This window comes from Typopeltis vanoorti, chromosome 8 (assembly GCF_054136105.1).
Source record: "Typopeltis vanoorti isolate ZY-2024b chromosome 8, IOZ_Tvanoo_1.0, whole genome shotgun sequence".
NCBI lineage: Eukaryota > Metazoa > Arthropoda > Arachnida > Uropygi > Thelyphonidae > Typopeltis > Typopeltis vanoorti.
This window is the reverse complement of record NC_143556.1, coordinates 55640929-55668076: the sequence shown is the minus strand read 5'-3', so window position 1 is coordinate 55668076 and position 27148 is coordinate 55640929. Positions and strand designations below refer to the sequence as shown.

Here is a 27148-nt window from a genome sequence, read left to right as displayed (position 1 = left end):
AGTCAAAGTATTCTTCAGTAACTAAGTGATCTGATGAGCTGATTTAGTCACTTTTGCCATGTGCGCTACTAAACTCTAACTTCCTGTCCACCAACACTTCCAAATCCCTGGCCTCGTCAATTTCCTGGAGTACAGTTCCACCAATGTGGTATACTGCTGTTATTCTTTTCACCCCAAAATGCATAACCTTACACTTTGCCATATTAAACTGGCATCCATTCTCCTTAGCCCAGTCTTCCAATCTATCCAAATCATCCTGCAAAATTTTGACATCATGTGGATTCACTATTGCTCTACCCAACTTTGCATCATCAGGAAACAAATGAACAGTTCCTCTCAGATCCTTTCCTATATCGTTAATGAACAAATTAAACAGCAGTGGTCCAAGAACAGAACCCTGTGATACACCACTAGTCACAGGTCTTCTTTTGGACTCTACTCCTGAATAAACTACTCTCTGATATCTCTCCATCAACCACCCTCCTATCCATCTCACCAACCCTATCCCTATATCCATCCCCATCTGCTGCAATTTGCTGATTAGAATTCCATGTGGTATTCATATCCTGTCAAAGGCCTTAGCAAGGTCCAGCAGTATCACTGTAAACCCATTACCCTTATCCAGTTCAGCCGTCACTGTGTTATAAAACATGAACAAGTTACTGAGGCATGATCTACCCTTCACAAAACCATACTGTCCTCCATACAGTATCCCATTATCATCTATCAATTCCTGTATTTTTCTCTTGACTGCTTTCTCCAAAACCTTGACAACGACTCCTGATATGCTGATCGGTCGATAATTTGCAAAAGCAGTCTTGGAGCCTCCTGTATGCATGGAACTATTTTCCCCTTCTTCCACCCTCGGGACTAACCCAGACCTGAGACTCATATTAAACAAAATGGTTAAGGACACTGACAATTCTTTTGCCTCTTCATGTAAGACCCCGAGCTAGTATACCTCCCAATCCCACAGATGTATTCACATTAAGGTTTTATAGTATATATTCACCTCCATTTCATTCACCTCAATTCCTGTATTGGTTCCTTCATTCCTACAATATCACCACCTGGATGATATACTCTTGCAAAGTGCTCGCTCAGTAATTCCACTGTTTCAACTGATTCAGTTACCTCCCTACCATCGGCATTCCTTAAAATCATTCTTCCATATGCATTTTTTCTTTTACTTGCAGCATATCGAAAAACTGTTTGGGATTCTCTTTAGCTTGCTTTGCTAATTTCCTTTCATAATCTGCTTTTGCTTTTCTTACCACACTAGTTACCCTTCTGGCCTGTGCTTTATACTTTTCGTGTGCCTGCAGGTCACCTTTCTCAGATCTCAGACCTAAGATGATAAATTGAATATGGAAATAGACAACAGAATCAACAAAGCTGGTATGGTAGGAAGTCAACTGAATAAATTTATATGGAATAAGAGAGAAATAGCCAAAACATTAAATTAGTGTGTTCAAACCAATTTTAACTTATGAATCTGAGAGCTGGGTTAGAACTAAAACACTTGACCAAAGACTAGAGACTGGATATGAGAGTCCTGAGAAAGATTTAGGGGTATGAACAGATGGCATCAATGGCAATATCATATTAAAAACAAGGATATTAGGAAAGAACTTGACATTGTCAGCATCCAGGAATGCATTAACAGAGCTTATCTCAGGTAGTATGATCACTTAAATAGAAAAAGACCCAGAGGAAGACCAAGATATAATTGGATTGATATGGTAAAAAGTGCCTTAGAAGATAGAAATATAAGATCTGATAATGTTGAAGTCTTGACAGGTAAAAGACTGATTTGGAGGAAAATTGTAGATAGGAAGTAAGTAATGATGTAAATTTTTCATGTAGTACTATCATATCCTGTACACCTATTGAGGGTACATGGCAGGAATTTGATGATGATGGTGATTGCTATGACTAGCAATCTTGTTAAGTCTTGGTAAGGTCTTGGAAAAAAATGGTAAATACAAGGCTTCTCTGGTACTTAGAAAGCAACTAACTTCTTTTGAACACATGTGGCTTTCATAGACACCAGTTAACCTTCGACCATCTGGTCCATTTAGAAACATGTATAAAGATGCTTTCCTGAATGAGTTAATGTTGTTTCAGTGTTCTTAGACATGGAAGAACCCTATGACACAGCCTGGAGATAATGGCATATTAAAAACCCATTTAATCTTGGTTTGAGGGTATACACTGCCCTATTTTTATTAAGAACTTAATATCTAGCCAAGTCTAAGAGGTTTGAGTGGGAAGCACATTATCTTGGCCATGTCATCAAGAAGAAGAATCTTGTTATTGCTGACCTTCATACCATATCTATTAGAGCAGCTATTCAATTTAGTCAGGGAATCCTGCAGACTTGTAGTGGATTTGTTTAGAAGTATAATATAACATCGTCTGCATAAAGCAAAGAGCTGAGATTAACATCTCCAATTTTGATATCAGATTTTATACCATTTTCCTTCATAATGTGATCCATATAGATAATGAATACCAGAGGGGATAATTCCTCAAGGCTCTGTCTTAAGGGCGATCCTCTTTGCTATCAATTACTAAACACCTTCCTCCCACAATAGCTAAATAGCCAATTGCCTTTATGTCGATGACTTCAAAATTTACAGTTACTCCTGTAATATTAGTCTCATTGAAAGGCAACTTCAACAAGCAGTCGATTGTCTCTTTTCATGGGCTCTTTGTCGTGGGTTCAGGTTTTCTACAGAAAAACTGTACAATTTTGCCAAAAATGTACTCTCCACCCAATTCTGAGTTAAGAATGGGACAAACTATTATCCCAATGACACCAGAGTTTAAGTTTTAGGGACTCATAAAGCTAATGTTACACATTCGTCATCTTCGAGAAAAGTATAAAAAAATGATTGAATATCCTCTTACTCTATCCTTACTGACTGTGATGCCTGATCAATGTTTTTCTTGCTCTGTATTTAACGTGCACTCTCTGGCAGTTGGACCCTATTCATTATGATGGTATCCAAATAGCTACTGTTGCTTTTCGCACATCACCCATTCAGTCTTTATGTTGAATCAAATGAACTGGTTGTACTTAGATGAAAACATTTTCTCTTAATTATGCCCTAAAATAAAGTCTGTTTCAGATCATTCTACATGGTCTAGTCTCTTGATAAGGTCCTGTATCACATGTCAGACTGTCATCCATCCATTTGGTATGCATGTTGAAGAGACAATGAAGCTGTTGGTGTTTGACATTATTACCTGCACCAAACAAAATGGCAGACTTGCACTCCATCCTGCAACTTCTCACTATGTCAACTGCTGAAGTCTCATACACTCTCATCTGTCTACCTTCAATTGTTCAATGCACACAGAGCAGCCCACCAGCCCACTCTGATTTTTAGCCCATCTGCATTCAAGATCAGAGATCTGTGTTGCTGTCTTTCCTTACAATACTATCTCCAGCCAGATCTCATTCAATTTCAGTAATTACATGCCAGAATTGCATGCCAGTCAGCTCGCACTTGTGCACATGAAAGGAAACGCACACCAAAAGTGTATAATTTATACAGACTCTTTGAGTTCTGTACAGGCTTTCTCCTTTCTGGTGTATAATCCACATCCAGTGCTTGATGAGGTGTTACAACTCTTGTGCAAAATTCTGATCCTGATTTATGCTTATGCACAGAACCCACACTTCACCTTACAGGCATTCAAAACTGAAATCCTAGAGAATAGGTTGGTTGATCCTTATTCCAGGAGTGTCTTATGTTTGTAGATGTGTGTGTTCATGGGGGCTAGTTTGCCTATTTTGAGGGACAGAAAAACCCAAGTTTCTGGATGAAAAAACCTCTACCTTTGTATGAGGCTGGTAATAACTCACCTTTAGTCAAAAGAGACCAGATAAAGGTTCCTCACGTCATGGATGGGAATTGGACCCAGGTCTCTGACCAAAGGGCTTTGTCTATACTGACTGAGCTACAGAGGCTCTCTTATGCAAAATAAAGATCAGCTCATACTTTTTCGATATGTCATTTGATGGTACCATATACTGACTACATACAGATTATAAAATCAGAGTTAATTGTTCAATGGCAATACTCCTGGCAAGAAGCACTGACAAACATATTGCATGATATCTCTTTCTTTTAAGTTTACATGGTGATCAGCATTCATATTTACAAATTTAGGGACACAAAACACTTGTTGAAATGATTATTTTACTAATTATTAATAAACTAACACTTGACATTTCGATCCCTGTATTGAGGTCATCATCAGAAGGATACATGTGTATAGGAAACCAAGCTACATGCTCTTGCACTCTATAAAGGTAAATTAAATCTACACTGTTAATTAATCTTTTTCTTAGCCTGACCTCTAGTGATAATTAAATAAAATTAAATTAAATTAAAATTTAAAAAAAATAATAATAATAAAAAAAAAATAATAATAATAAAAAAAAAATAATAATAATAAAAAAAAAATTAATTTTTAATTTAAATAAAATAAATTAAAAACTACAATAAATTCTGCTCTAATATAGTATAGTATAGTTTACTCTACAATAAAGTCCTCATGTACTAAGATTCTTCTGGATTTGTACACTTCAGATTGTTATACTACGATTTTCTTCAGGACTTGTACAGTTCAAGTTGCTATTGAATGTTAAGGGGGGGGGGAACCACTTCACCAAGTCTTCTTGTAGTGGGATTTTTCTTTGGCTTGTTCTGGTTGCTATTAAGGTTGCAAATGGGTCCTCCACATTCTTGGAATAGTTAGGCCATCATTTTTGTTCAGATTTGGATTATGTTTGAGTATTTCACATGCTTCTTTAAATTTTCTCTCGAACCAGGTTTTGGTGTGGTGTAGGGATTGGTATTTTTCCAATCAATTCTGTGGTATGTTTGGAGTGCATGGTCAGAAAGGCCAGTTTTTCCAAAATGGAGGTATTTAATATGTCGTTTATGTTCGTCCTTCCTAATTGGGATGGTTCGCCCTGTTTCCTCTGTATGGTAGGTTACATGTGCATTGTATTTTGTATATCTCTGGGTGGACTAGGTGTGGAAGAGGATCTTTGGAAGAACTGAGTAGGTGTCTTAATTTTGTCGGGGGTTTAAAGGTAGTTTTGATGTTGTATTTGTGTAGTGTTCTATTTTTTCGGAAATGCCTCTAACATAAGGTATGGCAATAGCATTCTTGAAATCTTTTTTGTATTTACTAGTATCTCTGTATCTTTGAAAACAAGGAACAGAGTCTTGAGAATAGGAACTTGGAACGTGAGAACATTATATAAACTAGGGAATTTTGACAACATTATACAGGAAATAAAAAGACTTAAAGTTGATGTGATGGGAATTAGTGAAACAAGATGGCCTAACATGGGAAAACTAGAGAAAGATGGATTTACATTTGTATATTCTGGTGGAGAGGAGCATGAATATGGAGTGGGTTTCATGATTAAGAAAGACATCTTTAAATGTGTAATGGGACTGTGGCCCATAAACAAAAGAATAATACTTATTAAATTAGCTGCAAAGCTTTTTAACATCATAATTATCCAGGTTTATGCCTCTACGATGAATCACAATGATGAAGAAATAGAAGATTTTTATAGTAACTTACAAAAATCTATAGAATATGTAAAATCAAATGAGATATTCATAGTGATGGGTGACTTGAATGCAAAGGTTGGAGAAGGGGAAGAAAATCCAGTTGTTGGAAAATTTGGGCTAGGTGACAGAAATGAAAGAGGTGAGAGATTGATACAATTCTGTATTCAAAACAACTTGTGCATAATGAATACTTTTTTTCAACATCCAAAGCGCAGACTGTATACTTGGACAAACCCAGATAACTCTATACGAAACCAAATAGATTTCATAATGATAAATAATAGATACAAAAATAATATAACCAACATAAAAACATACCCAGGTGCTAATATAGGTTCAGACCATAACCCTGTTGTGTCCACTTTAAATATTAAACTAAAAAACATTTCTAAAAACAATCATACTGAAAGACTTGACTTCACAGCTCTGAATATACCTGACAACATAATGGTGTTTAATTCAGAAATTAGGAAGAAATTAGATCATGTAGGATATAAAACAGAAGACAATATACTTTGTAACACAGAGGAAATTGAAAACAGGTGGTCAATTTTATAAGTGCAATATATAAGACAGCTAATGAGTTTATCCCAAAATTAAATACAATAAGAAAAAACCGTGGATGACTGAATCAATACTAGAACTTATGAATGAAAGACGAAAAAAGAAAAGTACACAACAGTATAGAATACTCAGTAAAATTATAAAAAATGAATGCAGGAAGGCTAAAGACAAGTGGCTAAATGAAAAATGTAAAGAAATAGAGGAATTGGACAAGAAACACAATAGTAAAGAAATGTATAAATCAATTCAAGCCCTGACAAATAAAAAGAAAAATTTCAAACATAATCCTTGTATAAAAGTTCAAAATGGAAAAATGCTACTAGAGACACAAGATATCATAAAAAGATGGAAAGAATATGGAAAAGAACTGTTTGACTCTGATCGCACAGATGCACCAGATATACAAAATATAGATGGTGAACCAGTTACATATGAAGCCCTGATCAGATCCCTATTGAATTGTTAAAGAAAGTAAATGAAAACACACTTAATGACCTAAAGGTTATTTTTAATAACATCTATGATTCAGGATACATCCCTGATGAGCTAAGGAAATCCATCTTTGTCACTATTCCCAAAATTCCAAGAACTTTGGGAATAGTGATATAGACTAAATCTATAGACTAATAAGTTTATTCTATAAACTTATTAGTCTATAGAATATAGACTAACAAGTTTAACAAGCCATGTTACAAAATTACTACTGAGAATAATCCTAGAAAGAATAAAAGGCACTTTGTCAGTAGAAATAGAAGACACTCAATCAGGTTTTCAAAAAGACAAAGGTACAAGAGAAGGAATCTTCAATTTGAAAACATTATGTGAAAGAAGCCTCGACAACCAGAAAAGCATATATCTTTGTTTTATTGATTACACCAAAGCATTTGATTCAATAGATCACAAGAAATTAATACATATCCTACAGAATAATGGGTTAAAAGGAAAAGATCTACATATAATTACAAATATATAGTGGAATCAAATGGCCTCAATAAGATATAAAAATACATATTCTGGCAACTTTGAAATCAAAAAAGGAGTAAGGCAGGGATGTGTCTTATCACCCTTACTGTACAATATATATAGTGAGCAAGTTTTTAAAAATATTTCAGAACTGAAGGGTGTAAAAGTCGGAGGTAGGGACTTCAACAACTTCAAGTATGCAGATGACACAGTTCTTATAGCTGAATCTGAAGATGATCTTCAAAACTTAATCACAGAAATTTACAACAGAAGCTTAGACATGGGACTAATTATTAACCTAAAGAAAACAAAGTGCATGATTATATCAAAAGAACCAATAAATAAGAAACTGAACATAACTGTTAACAAAAAGAAAATTGAACAGGTTCAGTCTTTTATATATTTGGGACAAATGTTTACAGAGAGAAGAAATTCCCTTAAAGAAATAAAAAGAAGAATAGAGATAGCAAGAAAAGCCTTTACTGATTCTAATATCCAGAGACATTAATATAGACACAAGAAAAAGATTAATAAAATGCTATATCTGGTCAAGCCTTCTCTACAACAGTGAAACCTGGACTCTAAATAAAGAAGCAGAGAAAAAATAAGAAGCTTTCAAGATGTGGATCATCAGAAGAATGCTGAAAATACCACGGACAGAGAAAATGAAAAACGAAGATGTTTTAAAGAAAGCAAAAATGAAAAGAACATTAATGAAAATAATTAAAGAGCGAAAACTTAAATATTTTGGACATCTAACCAGACAAGGAGGCATTCAGAAATTAATATTAGAAGGGAAATTGAATAGAAAAAGAGGGAGAGGTAGACCCAGGAGAATGTGGTTCGAAGACATTAAGGACTGGACTGGCTTGAATTAGCAAAAATGTTCCAGAGTAGCAAAAGAAAGAAAAAGGTTCCGTGACATGGTTGCCAACCTCCTCCTAGGAGATGACACTTGAAGAAGTATCTCTGTGAAGGATTTTGTGAATGTTTTTTTTTTTTTATTTTTTTTTAAATTTTTTTTTATATTTTTTACAGTAAAAATTTATCTTCTTTATCTTATATATACAGTTATATGTATATTTATCTTATATATACATATATCTCCTTATAACTTTTATTAATACCTTGTAGAGAACGTATAGAAAGGTTTGTGTGTTCGTCGTACATGTTTAATTTAGACGGTATATATCAGAACACAGAATTAAAAGTAAATAATTATTTATTGACTTATTGCTGATATTTCGCTGGTGTTATAACCAGCATCTTCCGTGCACAAAAACATAGTTTGTCACAGTACCTAAGACTACAACAACATGGTGTAACAAAGGGACTAGTTCAACAAAATTGTAGCAACAACACAAACACTAAAGCCCTAAAAAAACAGAGAGAGAGAGGGAGAGCAGGTACTAGTTATGTCTTAAGATGACTGTCTCCCAAATCTTAGGCAAATTTATACACCCATATTTGGTGAGATTCGTAGTATGTTTCAAGGCTTCTGTTGCTTCTAAGAACAATCTCTCTGACTTGTAAAAGCCTGCTATGCAACTTCTTGATCCTGTGTGCAGGGATATCCAAAGCATGGTCTGCTAGGCCCAACTTGCCATAGTGATAGTGCCAGATGTAGCTTTTATGTTCATTGATGCAGAGATGTCCACAGTTCTTCCTGTTTGACCATAGTAAGCTTGATCACACGAGCAGGGTACTTCGTCGACTTCTGGATGTGATAAAGGAGGGATGCTGTCCTTGGGTGAACAGATGAGAGTTGCTAATTTGACATACAGTCTGAATACAGTGCTTAGTTGATGTTTATTGAGAATTCTAGATATCTTTTCCGATGTGCCTTTAATGTATGGGATGATCACTGTTTTGTTGTAGTTCTCTGTGGTGAATAATGGGATGAGTTTCTTAGGAGCATTTAGTATTTTGTTTATCTTATGGATATTATAGCCATTGGCCAAGAAGGTATGGTGTAAGTGAGCCAGTTCAGCAGCAAGCATTTTTAAGATACCATATTGTGGAGAAAGGGTGATGGTGTGATTGTGTAAATAGATTGCAATCCCACCAACACACAAAAGAATAAGGTGCGTAAATTACTGAAAAAAGTCACTTCCTGGCCCAAAGAAACAGTAAACAAACTCAAACCCTTCTATGAAACACCCATGATATATGGAGCACCAAAAATTCAATAATCCCACATACAAAAAGTTTGTATGTGGTATTATTTAGCTTGGACTAAATAATCCCACATACAAACTATCTAGACATTTAGTCCAAGCTACTAGCCACTCTCACAAACAATTCTCCCTCCTTTGTCAAAAAATCTGCTCACCTAAAAAGTATTTTAGAATGCCATACCTTAAAAAGCCCAAACTTAATGGTGATCTTTGATATTGCCTCACTATTTACAAATGTGCCACTAATTGAAACCCTTAATCTGCTAAAGTCGCACTTCCCCCCCTGATATATTTGAACTATTTAAATTCACAATACATGCAGGATATTTCACATGGGAAGGGAAAATATACAAACAATTAGATGGGACAGCTATGGGCTCTCCCCTTAGCCAACTTCTACATAGAACACCTGGAAAAACTAGCTATCAATATAGCCACTCTCAAATCAACACTTTGGCTATGCTGTATTGACGATGTGCTTGCTATTTGGCCACATGGCCCAGGCACATTGGATACATTCTTAGCACATTTAAATAGCCAACACCAAAAATCCACCTTACAATGGAACTGGAAGCTAATAACTGTCTGCCCTTCCTGGATACACTAATCACACGTCTTCCAGATGGTTCCTTATCATTCTCAGTTTTTAGAAAACCCACGCATGAAGAGAGATATTTACACAAACAATCACACCATCACCCTTCTCAACAGTATGGTATCTTAAAAATGCTAACCCACAGAGCGAGAGCAATCTGTTCCAATGACAATGCTCTTGCTGCTGAACTGGCTCACTTACTCCACACCTTCTTGGCCAATGGCTATAATCCCCATAAGATAAACAAAATACTAAATGCTCCTAAGAAACCCCTCCCACTATTCACCACAGAGAACTACAACAAAACAGTCATCATCCCATACATTAAAGGCACATCGGAAAAGATATCTAGAATTCTCAATAAACATCAACTAAGCACTGTGTTCAGACCATATGTCAAATTAGAACTCTCATCCGTTCACCCAAGGACAGTATCTCTCCTTTATCACATCCAGGAGTCTACAAAGTACCTTGCTCGTGTGATCAAGTTTACTACAGTCAAACAGGAAGAACTGTGGACATCTCTGCATCAATGAACATAAAAGATACATCTGGCACTATCACTATGGCAAGTTGGGCCTAGTAGACCATGCTTTGGATATCCTTGTACACAGGATCAAGAAGTTGCACAGCAGCTTTTACAAGTCAGAGATTGTTCTTAGGAGCAATTGAAGCCTTGAAACATACTCCAAATATCAACAAATATGGCTGTATAAATTTGTCTAAGATTTGTGAGACAGTCATCTTAAGATATAACTAGTATCTTCTTTCTCTCTCTCTCTCTCTGGTTTTTTAGGAGTTTAGTCTTTTTGTGTTGTTGCTACAATTTTGTTGAACTAGTCCCTTTGTTACACCACGTTGTTGTAGTCTTGCATACTGTGACAAACTGTGTTTTTGTGCTCTGAAGATGCTGGTTATAACACCAGCGGAATATCAGCAATAAGTCGATAAATAATTATTTACTTATAATTCTGTATTCTGATATATACCATCAAAATTAAACAACCTTGTAGAGAACTATTTATTACCTTTAATATGAAGATACTTAATGCTATACTTCCATTTTATCTTATTCACTAACTTATCTCCATATAAATATTTATTTATTTATATATTTATTAATACCATGTGTACTGCTGTAGCATGTGTCCTGGTGAAGTATAACTTTTGCTGTCCTTGCACCATAAAACCACAAATCAATCAATCAACTGTCTGTTCAGAATACTGGATACTGCATTTACAGGAGATGCTGTACACACACCTGAGAACAAGAGAGGAGCTATGGTCTATAACCTTTCACCAAGATAGAAACTAGTGGTTTGTAATCTGTTTTAAGGTGGCCTGATTTGTCTGTTGTTCTTTTCATGTAAGAGAGAGGGATAAGGTGTATATGTATCTGGTTTGGGGGGGGGGATTGTTCTTTTTAAGGGGGTTTGACAAGAGTTTTCTTTTCTTGTTGGGTCTGTTTTATTTGATTGTTCTTAGTAGAACATGTTGTTCCAGAGGACAGAATTTGCTCTGTCTGAGGCCAAAGTTTTCACAATTCTTTGGGGAGGGTGGTGATGTGGAGTAGCATATAGATGTCTGCTGTATGTATGTATGGTGTACTGAACACAAGAGTTAACCATCTCATTGCCTTTGTAATGGAACTATTCAAGGCAATCAGATGGTTAACACCTCTTCTAAAGCCACTTCTTTTTCTAAGCGAAATATTGAAATTGATTAATGTAGCCAATAAAACATGCATTGAAGTCTCAGTAACAGAAAAGTAAGAACTTTTTAGTAGAGATAGGGAATTGAAGAAACAGTCCATGAAAACAACAGATGTGTAAAAATTTCCTAGCTAGTATAAGTAAGTGATCTTTGAAAATAGAGAAAAATATAGCAAATGCAAGTTACTTGTAAAAGTAGGTAAACAGAAGCATGATAATTTTGAAAAATATTATTTACGTCATCTCCATGGAGTCTGGAGACTCATTGCAGGAGACCCAAATCAACTATCATGCACACAAATCCATCATAGGATTTGTGTGCATGGATCCATTTACCATCTGAGAACTGGCAATTGGTTCTGGAACTGGTTAACTACACTTCTACAGATGATCCCCTAGTTTTCTCTATTTGTCATATACTGAAAAATTTCACTTGCATGAATTTTATAGAACCCCTTTAATATCTTAAAAGTTTCGATAGAAACTTTTAAGATGTTAAAGGATTTTATAATCTTTGTAACCCACAAAACTTTAACTTGTCCTTGTAGGGAGTATTCCACAAACCTGTCATAATCTTGGTCACTTGTCTCTGAATCTTTTCGACTACCTCCTAGTCCCCAAGAAACCCAGATAACCAAATCTGTGGGCAGTAATCAAGATGTGTTGTAGCCTTATAAAGAAGGATAATAACTTCCTTATCTTTACTAGCTAGTGTGTTTTTCAATGTCAAAGTAATTTGTTGAGTTATTTTACCAAATTTTGCAATATGCCCCTTGAACTTTAACTGTTTGTCCACCATTATCCCCAAGCCCCTAGCCTCATCAATTTCCAGTGACCCAATACCATCAATATGATACAACATATGCAACCTTTTCAACCTGAAGTGCATAATAACCTTACATTTTACAACATTCAATTGACAATCATTATCCTTTGCCCACAATGCCAATTTATTTAAATCATCTTGCAAATATTGCTCTCCCCAGTTTTGCATTATCAGCAAACAACTGAATATCCCCTTTTAAATCTTTCCCTATGTCACTGATATGCAAATTAAAGAGTGGTGGCCCTAGTACTGAACTCTGAGGTACTCCACCAGTCACCACCATTCTCCTAGACTCCACTACTCCACCATATACTACTCTCTGGTGTCTGTCTGTCATCCATACTATTAGCCTTATATTCATTTCCATCCTCTCCAATCTTTGTAATAGTTTTCCATGTAGTATTCTGTCAAATGCCTTGGCAAAGTCGAGCAGTATTATGGTGTAGCCATTACCTTTATTCAATTCTGAGTCTTTTCGACTACCTCCTGGTTCCCAAGAATATATAAATATAAAATAAATATCATGATGGTTGCAGAAATATTTTGGAGCCTACTAAGAAAGTTTAGAAGTAGATGACTGAGTACTCATCCATTTCCTTTAAAGATCAAGATATTTCATCTTCAGAAAAATGATCTCTTTATCATTAAAAAAAGTGTTATTATTCAACCTGAAATGCTTAAATATGTTGTTGTATAAGTTTTATAGTGGATACAGCGATTCAGACAGATCCAAAATGATTGGAGTAGAGCCGTCTTCCTACTAATTTATAAAAGTAAAATAAAACATAATATGAAAATTAAATAGAAATTTCCCTGTGTATTCCAAATAAAATTTGGAATGTATAGGGAAATAAAATACAAGTTTTAAGAAAAAATAGTTTAAGGGAAAAATTGGTAAAGAATAAACTGGGTGCAGGCCAAATAGATGTTGTCCGAATCGTATTTTTATTTCATGACAAAAGTTCAAAAGCCATGGAAATATAAAGATCCGATTTAAAAGATCCTTATTATATTTGGAGGAATAAGACATAAAATTACAGTGAGAAACTGACTGTTCGAAACACTAAATCTGTATGTGTAAATGTAATTTATAGATACAGATTTAGTATCAGATAGATTTAGTAGATATAGATTTAGATACAGATACAGAGAGCAGTACATTGTTTAAGTTCCAAATCGGCTGTCGAAGATGTTAAGCATTGTTCTTTACATTATGCAGATGGTGTTATCTTCTTAAAAAAAATCTGCTACATCTTTCACCAAATGAAATAATTTTACAAGTTTGATATATGAAAACAACAAAAAGGCAACCTATAAAACTCTCACCATAAGGCATGAAATATTCTTGTTTTCAGTTGCCCTTCCCCATAAGCTGGGTGTCACTATAAATAGGGATTGTCAGGACAAGATTTTTACTTTAAGACAAATAATAGAGAACTCAAAAGAATATATTTCATGAATCTGCATTAAGATGTGTATATCTGAAAAAAGGAATAGATAAAGTGCCATGGTCTTTCCATTGAAACCATATAATCATAGCTGTTGAAAGTTTGTTCGCTTGGTTATACTATAAATTAAAGATGCCAAGAAATTATATTTTTGGTTTCATCCTCTATCCAAGTATAAGCAAACAAAGTTTGTGCATGAAGTAACTTCACGACTAGGCTACTTGTATATAGAGACTAATGACTTTACATTAATTACCTTAGTACCCCATAATGTAAAGCATGTGCTTTACATTATGGGATACTATGGGATATCCTTACAGACAAGTATAATGCTATACATTATGGGAAGGGTCACTACCCAGATCGGTTTTGAACTTTATTGAGGTCTCATCAGTGGGAGCCCGACCCAAAAGTGATATCAAGGTAATGAAGTAATGCAATAGTCATATTTCCATATACAAGTAGTCAAAAGGTGTCTCATCTTATTACTAAAGTAATAAGGTGTCACTTGGTTATACTATAAATTAAAGATGCCAAGAAAGTATATTCTTGGTTTCATTCTTTATCCAAGTGTAAGCAAACAAAGTTTGTGTGTGAAGTAATTTCATAACTGGGCTACTTGTATATAGAGGATAATGACTTCACATCAGTTGCCTTAATATTCCCATAGTAGTCAAAAGCACATATCCTTTTGACTACTTGTATATGGAAATATGACTGCTACATTATTTCAACCTTGGTATCACTTTTGGGTCTGGCTCTCACTGATGAGACCTCAATAAAGGTCGAAACTGGTCTGGATAGTGACCCTTCCCATAAAGCTTAGCATTATACATGTCTGTAAGAATGCTTTGCATTATAGGATATTAAGGCAGGTAATATGAAGTCATTGACCTCTATATATGAGTTTGCCCAGTTGTGAAGTTACTTTACGTGCAAGCTTTGTTTGCTTATGCTTGGATAAAGGATTAAACCAAGAATATAATTTCTTGGCATCTTTAACTTATAGTGGAGGAAAATTGTTGATAGGTAGATAGTAGTGATAAGTGATCATGTAGTGCTGTTATAAGATCCTATACACTACTATAATTTGAACTTGTGTAGTGCTGTCTTAGTAGTATTCTCTATACTTATTGAGAGCACATATCCAAAAATGATTGTATTTTACTTTAATAATAATAACAATAATATTTTATTTTTACTGATATTGAAATTATTGGATGACTGTTTAAAATCCAAGACATCTGTTTTAGTATTCATCTTGTATAAAAAAAAAACTGTTCTAATTTAACTTGGAAGTAATTTTGATCAGTGATTAAAGGAGTTTTTCACTCAAAAAAAGATTAAAAAAACTTATTGGAACTCATACAAATTTGAATGGTTTTCCAGACTGGTTAAAATCATACATCAAAACTGAATGATGTTCCCTTACTTTTATTATTTATTTGCTTGCTCCAAGGCATCTTGTGATAAGAAAATCATATTCTAATAAATGAAACAGGGAAAGCATTAAAATAAATAAATTTTAAGCTGAAGCATATTTTATTTCATTGCTTTGAAACTTATTGAAGTTATTGTTTTGATAGGATTTGAAGTACTTAAATTAGATGATGTTCTAAATTTGGATGCTGATAAAGATAACACTCGTGTGGAAGCAGAAGATTTTCCATTCCAGAAAGTACAGTTAACTTCTTCTCCATCACTGCTCATCCTTAATGCAGATGAACTAATTTTAGCAGTAGTAGTTTTGCAGAATGGCTTCAGTACTGTTCAATTGTATGATATTTTTTCATTTGCTGACAAGGTTAGTATAATACCTCTGCTTTCATACTTTCGTTAATGAAAATATTTGAGTCTAAAAATAATAAACCTTCCCCAAGTGAAAATTTCTACACAAAGAGAGTTTCATTTTGCTGAACATATACGCACATGTATAAAAATAATGATGTAGTTTGTCTTGAACCTTGTTGCAACTTCTCTATCCTGCAAATTATAAACCAGCCAGAGAACATATGCAATCAGCAGATAGAATATACCCACCTTCACATCCCTTGTTACTTTGGTAACAAGGGATGTGAAGGTGGGTATATTCAATTCTAGCACAGAAGGGTGGTGCTAGCTTAAAATTAAGGCTAGCACCACCCTTCTGTGCCTTTACATTTCCTTTTTTTCCAGATGATGCCAAAGACAAAGCTGAGTGTGAAATTTGTAGGATATCAGTGTGTGTTCAAATATCCCACATAAAAAAAAAATATATATATATATATATCTTCTTCTTATTCCTTCTCTTCTCTTTTACCTTTCAGTATTGAGGATTTTCTGTTCACTTAACAGCTACTGTATTGAGAATAAGGTGGTTAGCCCAATGTCTCTCTCAGTCTGTCCTATGTCTGTAGATGTGTGTCTTTGGGCTGGTTTGCCTGTTCTGGGGGGGATGAAAAACGTGAGTTTCTGGGTGAACCCCCCCACCTCCGTATGAGACTGGCTAACTCACCTTTAGTAGATAGAGAACAGATAAAAGTTCCTCATATCATTGATTGACCCTTTGGTTGGAAAGACCTGGGCCTTGTCTATACTGACTGAGCTATGGAGGCTCTCACAGACAGACAGACAGACAGACAGAGAGAGAGAGAGAGAAAGAAAGAAAGAAAGAAAGAAAAACATGTAGACTTTGCCAGTTCATGGATATATAAGTAAGACTTTATCATGCTAAAAACTGGAATACGATTAATTTTAATTAAAAACACGTTTCATTCTAATTACATAGAATTTCTTCATTGTAAATGCAAAAACTAGTAAACAAACAATAGAAAGTAGAGGCTAACAAAGGTGACAACTACTATGTAGTTATGCAAGAGTTAATGATTTTAAAAATATTTCTTATTGTACGTTGCATTGTAGCATGTTTACACATTTGCATACATGCATTTGGCTCATTATGGCCAGGATGTATTCCAACAAGTTGATACTTGGGTTTATATTTAGATGTTTTCGATCCAATGCCATTTCTAAGAATTCCCATATTTTTCTCTCAGTTATGTCATAACAATGGTGTAATAATTCAGACTTATCCCATAACACTTGATGTCTCATTGTTGAAACTTCTTGTGAGTCAGCTGAAGAGAGTGCAGTGATGACAAAGCTGAGGCCTCTCTTCTTTGGTATTCAATATCTCAGATGTGTTCTTCAATGCACCAATTGATTTTTCTGTTTGTTCATAGTATGATGACCTGCATTTGCACCATACCCAGTCGATACTGCAATATTTAAGTGGGCCATGTTCAAGATTTGTGGATCAGAGTAGCGATCTCATCTTGATAAAGGGAGAGAATATTGTTTTATGTAGAAAGTTTTTTACCTTGGGTATATATTATGTTAAAGATACCAAGCAATTTTATAAGCTAGGTTTTTTAATTTTACCTTGGGTATATATTATGTTAAAGATACCAAGCAATTTTATAAGCTAGGTTTTTTAATCCTTTTTCCCAAGTAAGCAAACAGAGAAGTCAAGTTTGCGGCTGCACATAGTGCAACTCGTGGTAAAGGTGGAGCAAGATCTGATCACTTTCCTTAGAATTTTCCCCTAATGCAAAGCACATTTCCTTGCGGAAATGTATGATGCTATGCATTAACTAATGGTCACTACCCATACTGGTTTCGACCTTTATTGAGGTCTCGTAAGATGTAGAAAGTTTTTTATCTTGGGTATATATTATGTTAAAGATACTAAGCAATTTTATAAGCTAGGTTTTTAATCCTTTTTCCCAAGTAAGCAAACAGACAAGTAAGTCAAGTTTGCTGCTTCACCCTTGGCATTTTTTAGGTCTGGCTCCCACTGACGAGACCTCAATAAAGGTCAAAACCGGCTGGGTAGTGACCATTACCTTAATGCATAGCATCATACATTTCCCCAAGGAAATGTGCTTCATTAGGGGAAAATTCTAAGGAAAGTGATCAGAGCTTGCTCCACCTTTACCATGAGTTGCCTAGTGTTGCACTACTTTCAGCCGCAAACTTGACTTACTTGTCTGTTTGCTTACTTGGGAAAAAGGATTAAAAAACCTAGCTTATTAAATTGCTTGGTATCTTTAACATAATATATACCCAAGGTAAAAACTTTCTACTTATTACTCTCATCCTGAGATTTTTATTTAATGAGGTCAAAGCACCTTATGGCAACTTGTTTAGGTAAAATATTTATAAGTTCTGTATTACTTCACCCTTGGCATTTTTTAGGTCTGGCTCCCACTGATGAGACCTCAATAAAGATCGAAACTGGTATGGATAGTGACCATTACCTTAATGCATAGCATCATACATTTCCTTGCAGAAATGTGCTTTGCATTAGGGGAAAATTCTAAGAAAGTGATCAGAGCTAGCTCCACCTTTACCACGAGTTGCCTAGTGTTGCACTATGTGCAGCCGCAAACTTGACTTACTTGTCTGTTTGCTTACTTGGGAAAAAGGATTAAAAACCTAGCTTATAAAATTGCTTGGTATCTTTAACATAATACTGTTTTATGTTATTTAAGTATTTTTTTTAAATACTTAGCCCAAAATATATCCTAAAATATACCCCAACTCAACATCACCAGAGTTCGAGATTGGTACTATTAACATAAGAAACATCAGTGGCAAAGAAATGGAGCTAACTGAGGAATTAGATAAATACCAGATCGACATAATAGGGGTGACTGAAACAAAAAAGACAAAAACTGGTGGTCTTTCTAAGCAATAATTACAAAATGTTATATTCAGATAATGACAATCAAGGAAATGAAGGCGTAGCCATAGTATTCAACTAAATACGAGGCTAATCTTCTTGAATGGCAGGCAGTTTCAAGTAGAACGATGTGGGCAAATATCAGAATGGGGGAACTGGGCAATGAGATTTATTTGTGCCTATGGTTCCACAGAAGGTTCGACTGAGGTAGACGTGAAGGAATTTTTTGAGACTTTAGAGAAAGCAACTGACACAATGAAAAAGGAAAAGTTGGTTCTTGTTGTGGATCTAAATAGCATAGTAGGAAATGATTGTCAGACATACAAAAATATTTTAGGAAAATTTGGAGAAAAGAGCAAAACTAATAATAATGGCAAATACCTGATAGATTTCTGCTCAGGACATGGACTGGTTATTACTAACACCATGTTCCAACATAAAAATGTGCACAAATTCACATGCAGAGAAGAGGCAAGGAATAAGAAAAGTCTCATTGACTATGTTATTGTCGATAGTGATGTTTTTCCGTTGGTGCAGGACACCAGAGTGTACAGAGGATTTGAAATTGGAAGTGATCACCATTTAGTCTTGAGCAGGATAAAACTGAATTTCATAATGAAAAGATCATGTAAGAAAGTTTTAAATAGAATAAAAGTTGAGCAGCTCTCAGATGTGAACAGTAGACTAAAATACCCAAATATTATTCAAGAAAAAATGAAAGAGTTTGAGAGCAAAAACCAAGCTTTGGAGATTCAGTGGCAAGCTCTGATGAAAACACTGATTGATTCTGTTAGAGAGGCATGTGGTGAGGTTGTGTGCAAGGATAGAAAAATCAGAACTCCATGGTGGACACAGGAAGTTAAAGAGGCAGTGAAGGAAAAGAAGAAAGCATATCAAAAGTTCTTGGCAAATAAGTCAGCTTGTGCTCTTAGAGAATACAAAGACAAATGTAAGAAAGCTAAACAGTGTGTAAAACTAGCTAAACAAAAGTCATGGGAGGACTTTGGCAAGAACATAGAAAATAAATATCAAGAAGGTGGCAAAATATTCTGAAGGTTGTTGAAGAAGCTTAGGAATGGAAAAGAATGCTGTAAAAGGAATTAGAGATGATAAAGGTGACATGAAAACTGGAGAAAAAGATATCCTTGAAGTATAGAGTAATTACTTCGAAAAATTGCTAAATGAAACAGTGAATGATAGCACACTGGTAAAACACACTCAACAGGAATGCAGTCAGGAATACATATTCGTATTTGAAGTAGTAGCCATCAAAAGCCTGAAATGTGGAAAGGCAGGAGTAGATGATATTATGATGTTCGATCAGAAATGCTCAAGTATGGAGGTTTAAAAGTCTTACAGTGGCTGCACTGCATAGTTCAGAGGGCTTGAACAGGGGGACGAATTTCCAGATGATTGGAGTGGAGCTCTCATAGTACTCATATATAAAAAGGGAAATAAAACTGAATGTGAAAATTACAGAGGTATTTCTCTGCTGAGTGTTTCTGGTAAGATTTATGCAAGTATACTTGAGAAACGGTTGAGAAGGATTGTGGAAGAGAAGCTTTGTGAAGAACAAGCTGCATTCAGGACCAATAGAGGCTGTCAGGATCAGATTTTCACTTTACGATAGATAGTTGAGAAATCATGGGAATATAACAAAGATCTGTATTTGTGGATATGGTAAAGGCATATGACAAGGCGCCAAGAGAGAAGCTATTCAAAAGGCTTCAGTTATATGGTATTAGTGGGGCATTATATCAAGCAATACTTAGTCTTTATTTGAGTTATAAGTCAGTAGTTAGAATTAAAGGAAATACAGGAAGATGATTTAATGTTGAATCTGGTGTCAGACAAGGATGTACATTATCCCCCTCTGTTAATCACATATCTATATGGATCACATTATGAAGGAAAGTGGTATTAAATCTGATATCAAAATTTGAGATGTTAATTTCAGCTCTTTGCTTTATATGGATGATGTTATACTTCTAAATAAATCGCCTACAGGTCTGCAAGATTCCCTGACTAAATTGAATAACTGTTGTAATAGATGTTGTATGGAAGTCAGCATTAAAAAGACAAAGACAATGAAAATAGGCAGAAACATTGAAAATATCAACTGCATTATAAATGGAGAACTTATAGAACAATTAAAACATTTCCGCTACTTAGGCACGTTTTTAGTGAAGATGGTAAAATAAATATGGAAATAGACAACAGAATTAACAAAGCTAGTATGGTAGGAAGTCAATTGAATAAATTTATATGGAATAAGAAAGAAATTAGTGAAAACACTAAATTACTGTATGCAACATGGTGTTCAAACCAATTTTAACTTATGGATCTGAGAACTGGGTCAGAAGTAAAACACTTGAACCAAAGACTAGAGACTGCAGGTATGAGAGTCCTGAGAAAGATTAGGGGCATGAACAGATGGCATCAATGGTAATATCATATTAAAACAAGGATATCAGGAAAGAATTTGACATTGTCAGCATCCAGGAATGCATCAGCAGAGCTAATATCAGGTGGTATGGTCACTTAAACAGAATGGGAGAAGAAAGATTAGCAAAACAAGTGTTCTGTGCCAGGTTGGCAGGAAAAAGATCTAGAAGAAGCTTAGACATAAGTGGATTGATACGTGAAAAAGTGACTTAGAAGATAGAAACATAAGATCTGATAATGTTGGCGTCTTGACAGGTAATAGACTGATTTGGAGCTAAATGTAGATAGGAAGTTAGTAATGATGCAAATTTTTCATGTAGTACTATTGTATCCTGTACACTCCTTGTGAGGGTACATGGCAGGAATTTGAGGATGATTTTTTTTTTTTTTTAGTTTTATGGAAGTAGAGCTAAAAAATGAAGGATGATGAAGCCTTTTTCTAGACTGCTTAACCAAAACAGGATTTGAGATATTTCTAATGACGAGGAAAACAAATTCTTCATCATTCTCCCATATATTAGCTCCCTTTCTGTAAAACTTGGAAAAATCCTAAGAGAACATAAAACAGTATTCTTATCCCTTTATCAAATGAGATCACTACTGTTATTCACAAAACCTCAACATGGCCCACTTAAATATTGTGTCTGCTGGCTATGGTGCAGATATGTACAGATAGAAAAATCTGTTGATCAGTTCATCAAAGAACACATCTGAGATATTGAATACCAGAGAAGAGAATTTACTTCCTATTGCAAGTAATTGCCATTTAGTTTTGAGCAGAATAAAAATTATTAGAGAAGAACTTATAGTTTACAAACAGAAACCAAACCTTAAAGACCAAGTTTCAAAATCTGAAGAAAACATGTAGAGAAGTTAGAAGCAATTCTGGAAAAGAAGTGGATCATAAGAATACTGGGGGGGGGGGGGTATTCTAAGCTATTTGTAACAATAGTTAAACAAAAATCATGTATAAACTTTTAACCCCTTAAAGTACCAATTAAAAATCAGAAAGCAGTCGTTTTTCTGCTAATTTTTTGGGCGAGGGTGATTTGCTGGATCAAATTCATCATTATTTGAAAAATAATGATGAATTAGTGCAAATGCAAGCGAAATAGCCGATACGCTCCGTTGGCAACTTTACTCGGCTGAAAGGAAATAGGCACAAGATTGTCTAGCGTCTATATTCGGTTGTATTTATATGTGAAACCAAAATTCAAAATAAATTTTGGTGCAATAAACAAAAGACGTGTCACAGACGTCTTTGTATGTTAAGGGGTTAAAGATATAAGATAAATATCATGTAGGTGAGAAATGTTCTGGAAATTTGAAAGGAGTTAAGAAATGGAAGAAAAAATATTGTAAAAGGAATCAGAGATGGACATACATACTGAAGATAAAGATGTGGATGTCTGGAGTAATTAGTTTGAAGATTTTCTAACCAGCAGTGACAGAATAATGCTTGAAAATTTCCTACAGGAATGTTTACCAATGTTTGGTTAACATTATTATTATTATTATTATTATTATTGTTCCGGGAAACTCCAAGGAGTCGACAGACTCATCGAGGGAGGCCCTAACATCATGTCAAGAACAACTATTCAACATTCACACAGTATCTATCATACCTTGCCTTGAACTCATTCACGGTCTTAGCACCCACAACAGACTCTGGAAGCTTATTCCACTCATTTACCACTCTCCAAGTAAAGAACCTAGCTCTAACACCCTTGTCAACCACGCTCTTGCCCAGCTTCCATGCATGGCCCCTAGTCCTCCCATCACCAGTCATATTTTCAAAAATATCTTCTGGATCAATCTTATAAAAACCCTTCAGTAATTTGAATGTCTCAATCATATCACCCCTCCTTCGCCAATCGTCCAATTTCTGCAACCCACAAACCCACAACCTATTCTCATAAGGTTCATTCCACAGACCTGCTATCATCTTGGTCACTCGTCTCTGGACCCTCTCCACTTCCTCCCCATCATGAAGAAACCCTGGTGCCCATAGCTGGGCACAGAAGTCCAGATGGGGTCTTATCAAGGCTCGATACAGAGGAACAACAACTTGTTCGTCTCTGCATGTTAAAGTATTTTTCAGAAGCCAAGTGATTTGGTGAGCTGTTTTAGTTACTTTTGCAATGTGCCCCCTAAACTTCAATTCCCTATCTACCAACACTCCCAAATCCCTGGCCTCATCAATCTCCTGGAGTATGGTTCCACGAATGCGATATACTGCTGCTATTCTTTTCACCCCAAAGTGCATAACCTTACACTTTGCCACATTAAATTGACATCCATTTTTCCTAGCCCAGTCCTCCAAACTATCCAAATCATCCTGTAAAATTTTGACATCCTGTGCACTCACAATTGCTCTACCCAACTTTGCATCATCAGCAAACAAGTGAACACTTCCTCTCAGATCCTTTCCAATATCATTGATGAACAAATTGAAAAGCAGTGGTCCAAGAACAGAGCCCTGTGGCACTCCACTAGTCACAAGACGTCTTTAGACTCCACTCCTGAATAAACCACTCTTTGATATCTCTCCTTCAACCACCCTCTTATCCATCTCACCAACCCTATATCTATACCCATCTGCTCCAGTTTACTGATTAGGGTTCCATGTGGTATCCTATCAAAGGCCTTGGCAAGGTCCAGTAGTATCACTGTAAACCCATTACCCCTATCCAGTTCAGCCGTCACTGTGTTATAAAACGTGAGCAAGTTACTGAGCCATGATCTACCCTTCACAAAACCATGTTGTCCCCCATACAGTATCCCATTTTCGTCTATCCAATCCTGTATTCTTTTCTTGACTAATTTCTCTAAGACCTTGACAATGATTCCTGATATGCTAATCGGTCGGTAATTTACAACAGCAGTCTTGGAACCACCTTTATGCAGTGGAACTATTTTCCCCTCTTTCCACCCGCTCGGGACTAACCCAGACCCGAGACTCAAATTAAACAAACTGGTCAAGGGTACTGACAATTCTTTAGCTGCTTCTCGTACAACACGAGCTGGTATACCATCCAATCCCACAGATGTATTGACATTGAGGTTATACCTCCCTACCATCGGCATTCTTTAAAATCAATCTGCCATGTACATTTTTCCTTTTACTTGCTACATATCTAAAAAACTGTTTAGGATTCTCTTTAGCCTGCATGGCCAATGTTCTTTCGTAATCCTTTTTTGCTTTTCTTACCACACTCGTCACCCTTCTGGCCTGCGCTTTATACCGTTCATGTGCCTGCCGGTCACCCTTCTCCTTAAATTCCCTCCATAGTTGTTTCTTTTTTTGCAACTCAAGCTTAAGGGTGTTATTCATCCATTTAACCCCTACTTGATTTTTTATTCGGACTCTAGGTATACAGTCAGCCATTGCTTCATGCAAGCACTTCTTAACTACCTCCCATGCACTATCAACTTCTAGTCCTTGCAGTTGTACATGCCATGGCACTGAACCAATCAAACTCCTAAGCTTGTCATACTTTCCAGCCCGATAATTCCACATGTACCCTGTCTTAATTGAAAATTCTACACCTTTAGCCACCTCCCAAGTTAAGACCCTATGATCACTCTCACCGATTGGTGGCAATGTGGTCATATTTGTTACAGCCAAATCCTCAGATGTAATTACTAGGTCAAGCACTCTCTGACCCCTAGTATTTTCCATTACATGCTGTCGCAGATAGTTATCCCTTAATAACCACATAAAATCCAGTTCCTTCCTTCCGTGTGTCCTCTCCTCACTCCAATCAATGCGACCATAGTTGAAATCTCCCATAATAATCACCCTCCTTCCACCCATTTCTTCTATTTGCTTGTGCATACTGTCACCACCATCTTTTCCATCACCTGGTCTATAGCAGCACCCAATTGTATATTTAGTGCTGCTAGCCACAATCTCACACCAAATGGCCTCAAATGTGCTCTTTTCTCTATCCTGCAATTCAACTTCTATTCTCCTTGGCTGGAGCTCATCAGCTATCATCAACAATACTCCTCCCCCCATTTTATTCTCTCTGTCATTCCTGAACACACTATACCCATCACATTCAATCCCACTAGTTATATCATCTACAGTCAGCCATGTTTCACTAATACCTATAACCTATGGTCTGGAAGTGCCAACCATGGCCAAAAACTCTTCCTTCTTGTTCCTAATACTCCTAGTATTAGTGTACATGAATTTAAGACCCCCATTAGCCCCAACCCTACCTTGATGCCTTATATTAACTATCCCACTCAGATTTGTTGTCCTTATTTGCTCTGGCATATTATATTCATTCTTACATTCAACTGTCTCCATAAGGACTGTATCTCTACTCCCCCCCCCCCCTTAACAAATCTAGTTTCCCTGAATTTGCACATCCACTACATTCAGCAACACTTTCTCAAGTCTTCTTACACCGTAACCATTCAAATGCAAGCCATCCAGCTTATATAGATCCTTTCGCCCATCAAACTCACTCCACACATCCACAAATTCCACACCACGCGTCATACATAACCCACGCATAAAGTCATTCGCAATTATAGCCCTCCTTTTAAACATTTCACTGTCATACCATGGCAAAAGACTAATCATTCTAACTCTCTCACTCTTTTCTTTTGCTACCTCAAACAATTCATTCAGGTCTTCTATCATTTCCATTTTATCTCCTTTCAAATCATTCGTATCTGCCACAACAATCATTTCTTTCACCCTTTCCTTTTGCTCTCTAATAGATTCAGTTACGTCCTTTATGGTCGCACCAGGTTGGTACGATTTTGTCAAATCCTCTACTAACACACCTCGTACTAACGAGTCTCCATACAGCACTCTATCCTTCATTTTGTTCATGTTCACATTCATACGTCTATTTTTCCTGTCATACCTTTTATTATTGGTTGGTTCATTCAGTCTACTTTTGTTCATGCACTCTAGCTGCTGTTTTGCTCTTTCTATCGCACTATTCAACAACGCGATCTCACTCAATGCATCTATCTCATCTTTTTTTGTTCTCTGAGAAACCATTTATACTATCATTCACACTTTCTACATTCACACTCTCACAATTTTCATGTACAACCTTGCCGTTTCTTGTCATATCCCTATTTCCTTCATTCTGAAGGTTGACAAAAATATCACACTCACGATCCGAAATACACTTCAATTCCTCATTCTCCCTACATTTTCTACACACATTCAATCCTTTATTATCATCTAACCACTCTCCGACCGCACTCCGCAAAGTGTACATTTCACAGCTAGTACACTGACTCATTTCTTTTATGCTACCGTTCTTTGATAATGATGGCGAACCTTCATTACTGGCCGCCATTTTCCTTCGCACAGGTGCCATACTTATTTCAACGTGTTTTGTCAAATTATACGTTATAACACACCAAAAATAGACGCACTAAAATACGCAAGGCAAACAAAACAAAACTACACAATATTAAGTAATTTGTATCGATAACTGAAAATGATACTTATCTTATCTGGAGCTTGCACGAACACTACACATTACGAATTCATCTAGCGGCGACTTTCCAACATAGTTTATGTTATAAAACACTTTAGTACACCAACCACGCTAATAAAGCTCCAATAATATACCAAAATTACACACTTAAGTCCATTAAATTGAATCCAAAACATCAATAAATCAACAAAAAACACAAATCTCTCAGGAGCTCTCCGATAGCACGTCCGTTCACCAGCTAGCCTCGACACCAAAAAAAAAAAATATAGCATTCATATAGCAACTCTTATAACAAACTTATTCAGTATGAAACTTCTGAAAAATCCCAACATTTGTATCCCATAGATAAAATGCTATACTAAAAGAAATTTGCTATAATAAAGTGTCCATTGTAATTTCCTGTAGTCCTATGTATTTGCAATACTAAGAGTCATCTGTATAGATGTTTTACATTGGCACATTGCATAATTCAGAAGACCTGGTCAGAAAGTTGAATTCCAGATTATTGGAGTAGAGATATCATCTATCTATCTATCTATCAAACGGTACTGCAAAAAGGCGTCGATATTGGCGATTATCACTTCGAAGTAGCCCTAATAGCACTGGCCCCAA

The 27148-nt window shown here is 35.8% G+C and overlaps 1 protein-coding gene across 7 annotated transcripts in view; it reads left to right on the top strand.

Moving 5' to 3' along the window:
• LOC150104005 (uncharacterized) overlaps positions 1-27148 on the top strand; it is a 534288-nt gene that overhangs the window by 72412 nt on the left and 434728 nt on the right. For all 7 annotated transcript variants that reach the window (XM_090397243.1, XM_090397238.1, XM_090397241.1 and 4 more), the window contains exon 4: positions 15478-15695. In XM_090397243.1, the coding sequence (XP_090253369.1) occupies positions 15478-15695 (218 nt within the window). The remainder of the gene's footprint in view (positions 1-15477; positions 15696-27148) is intronic.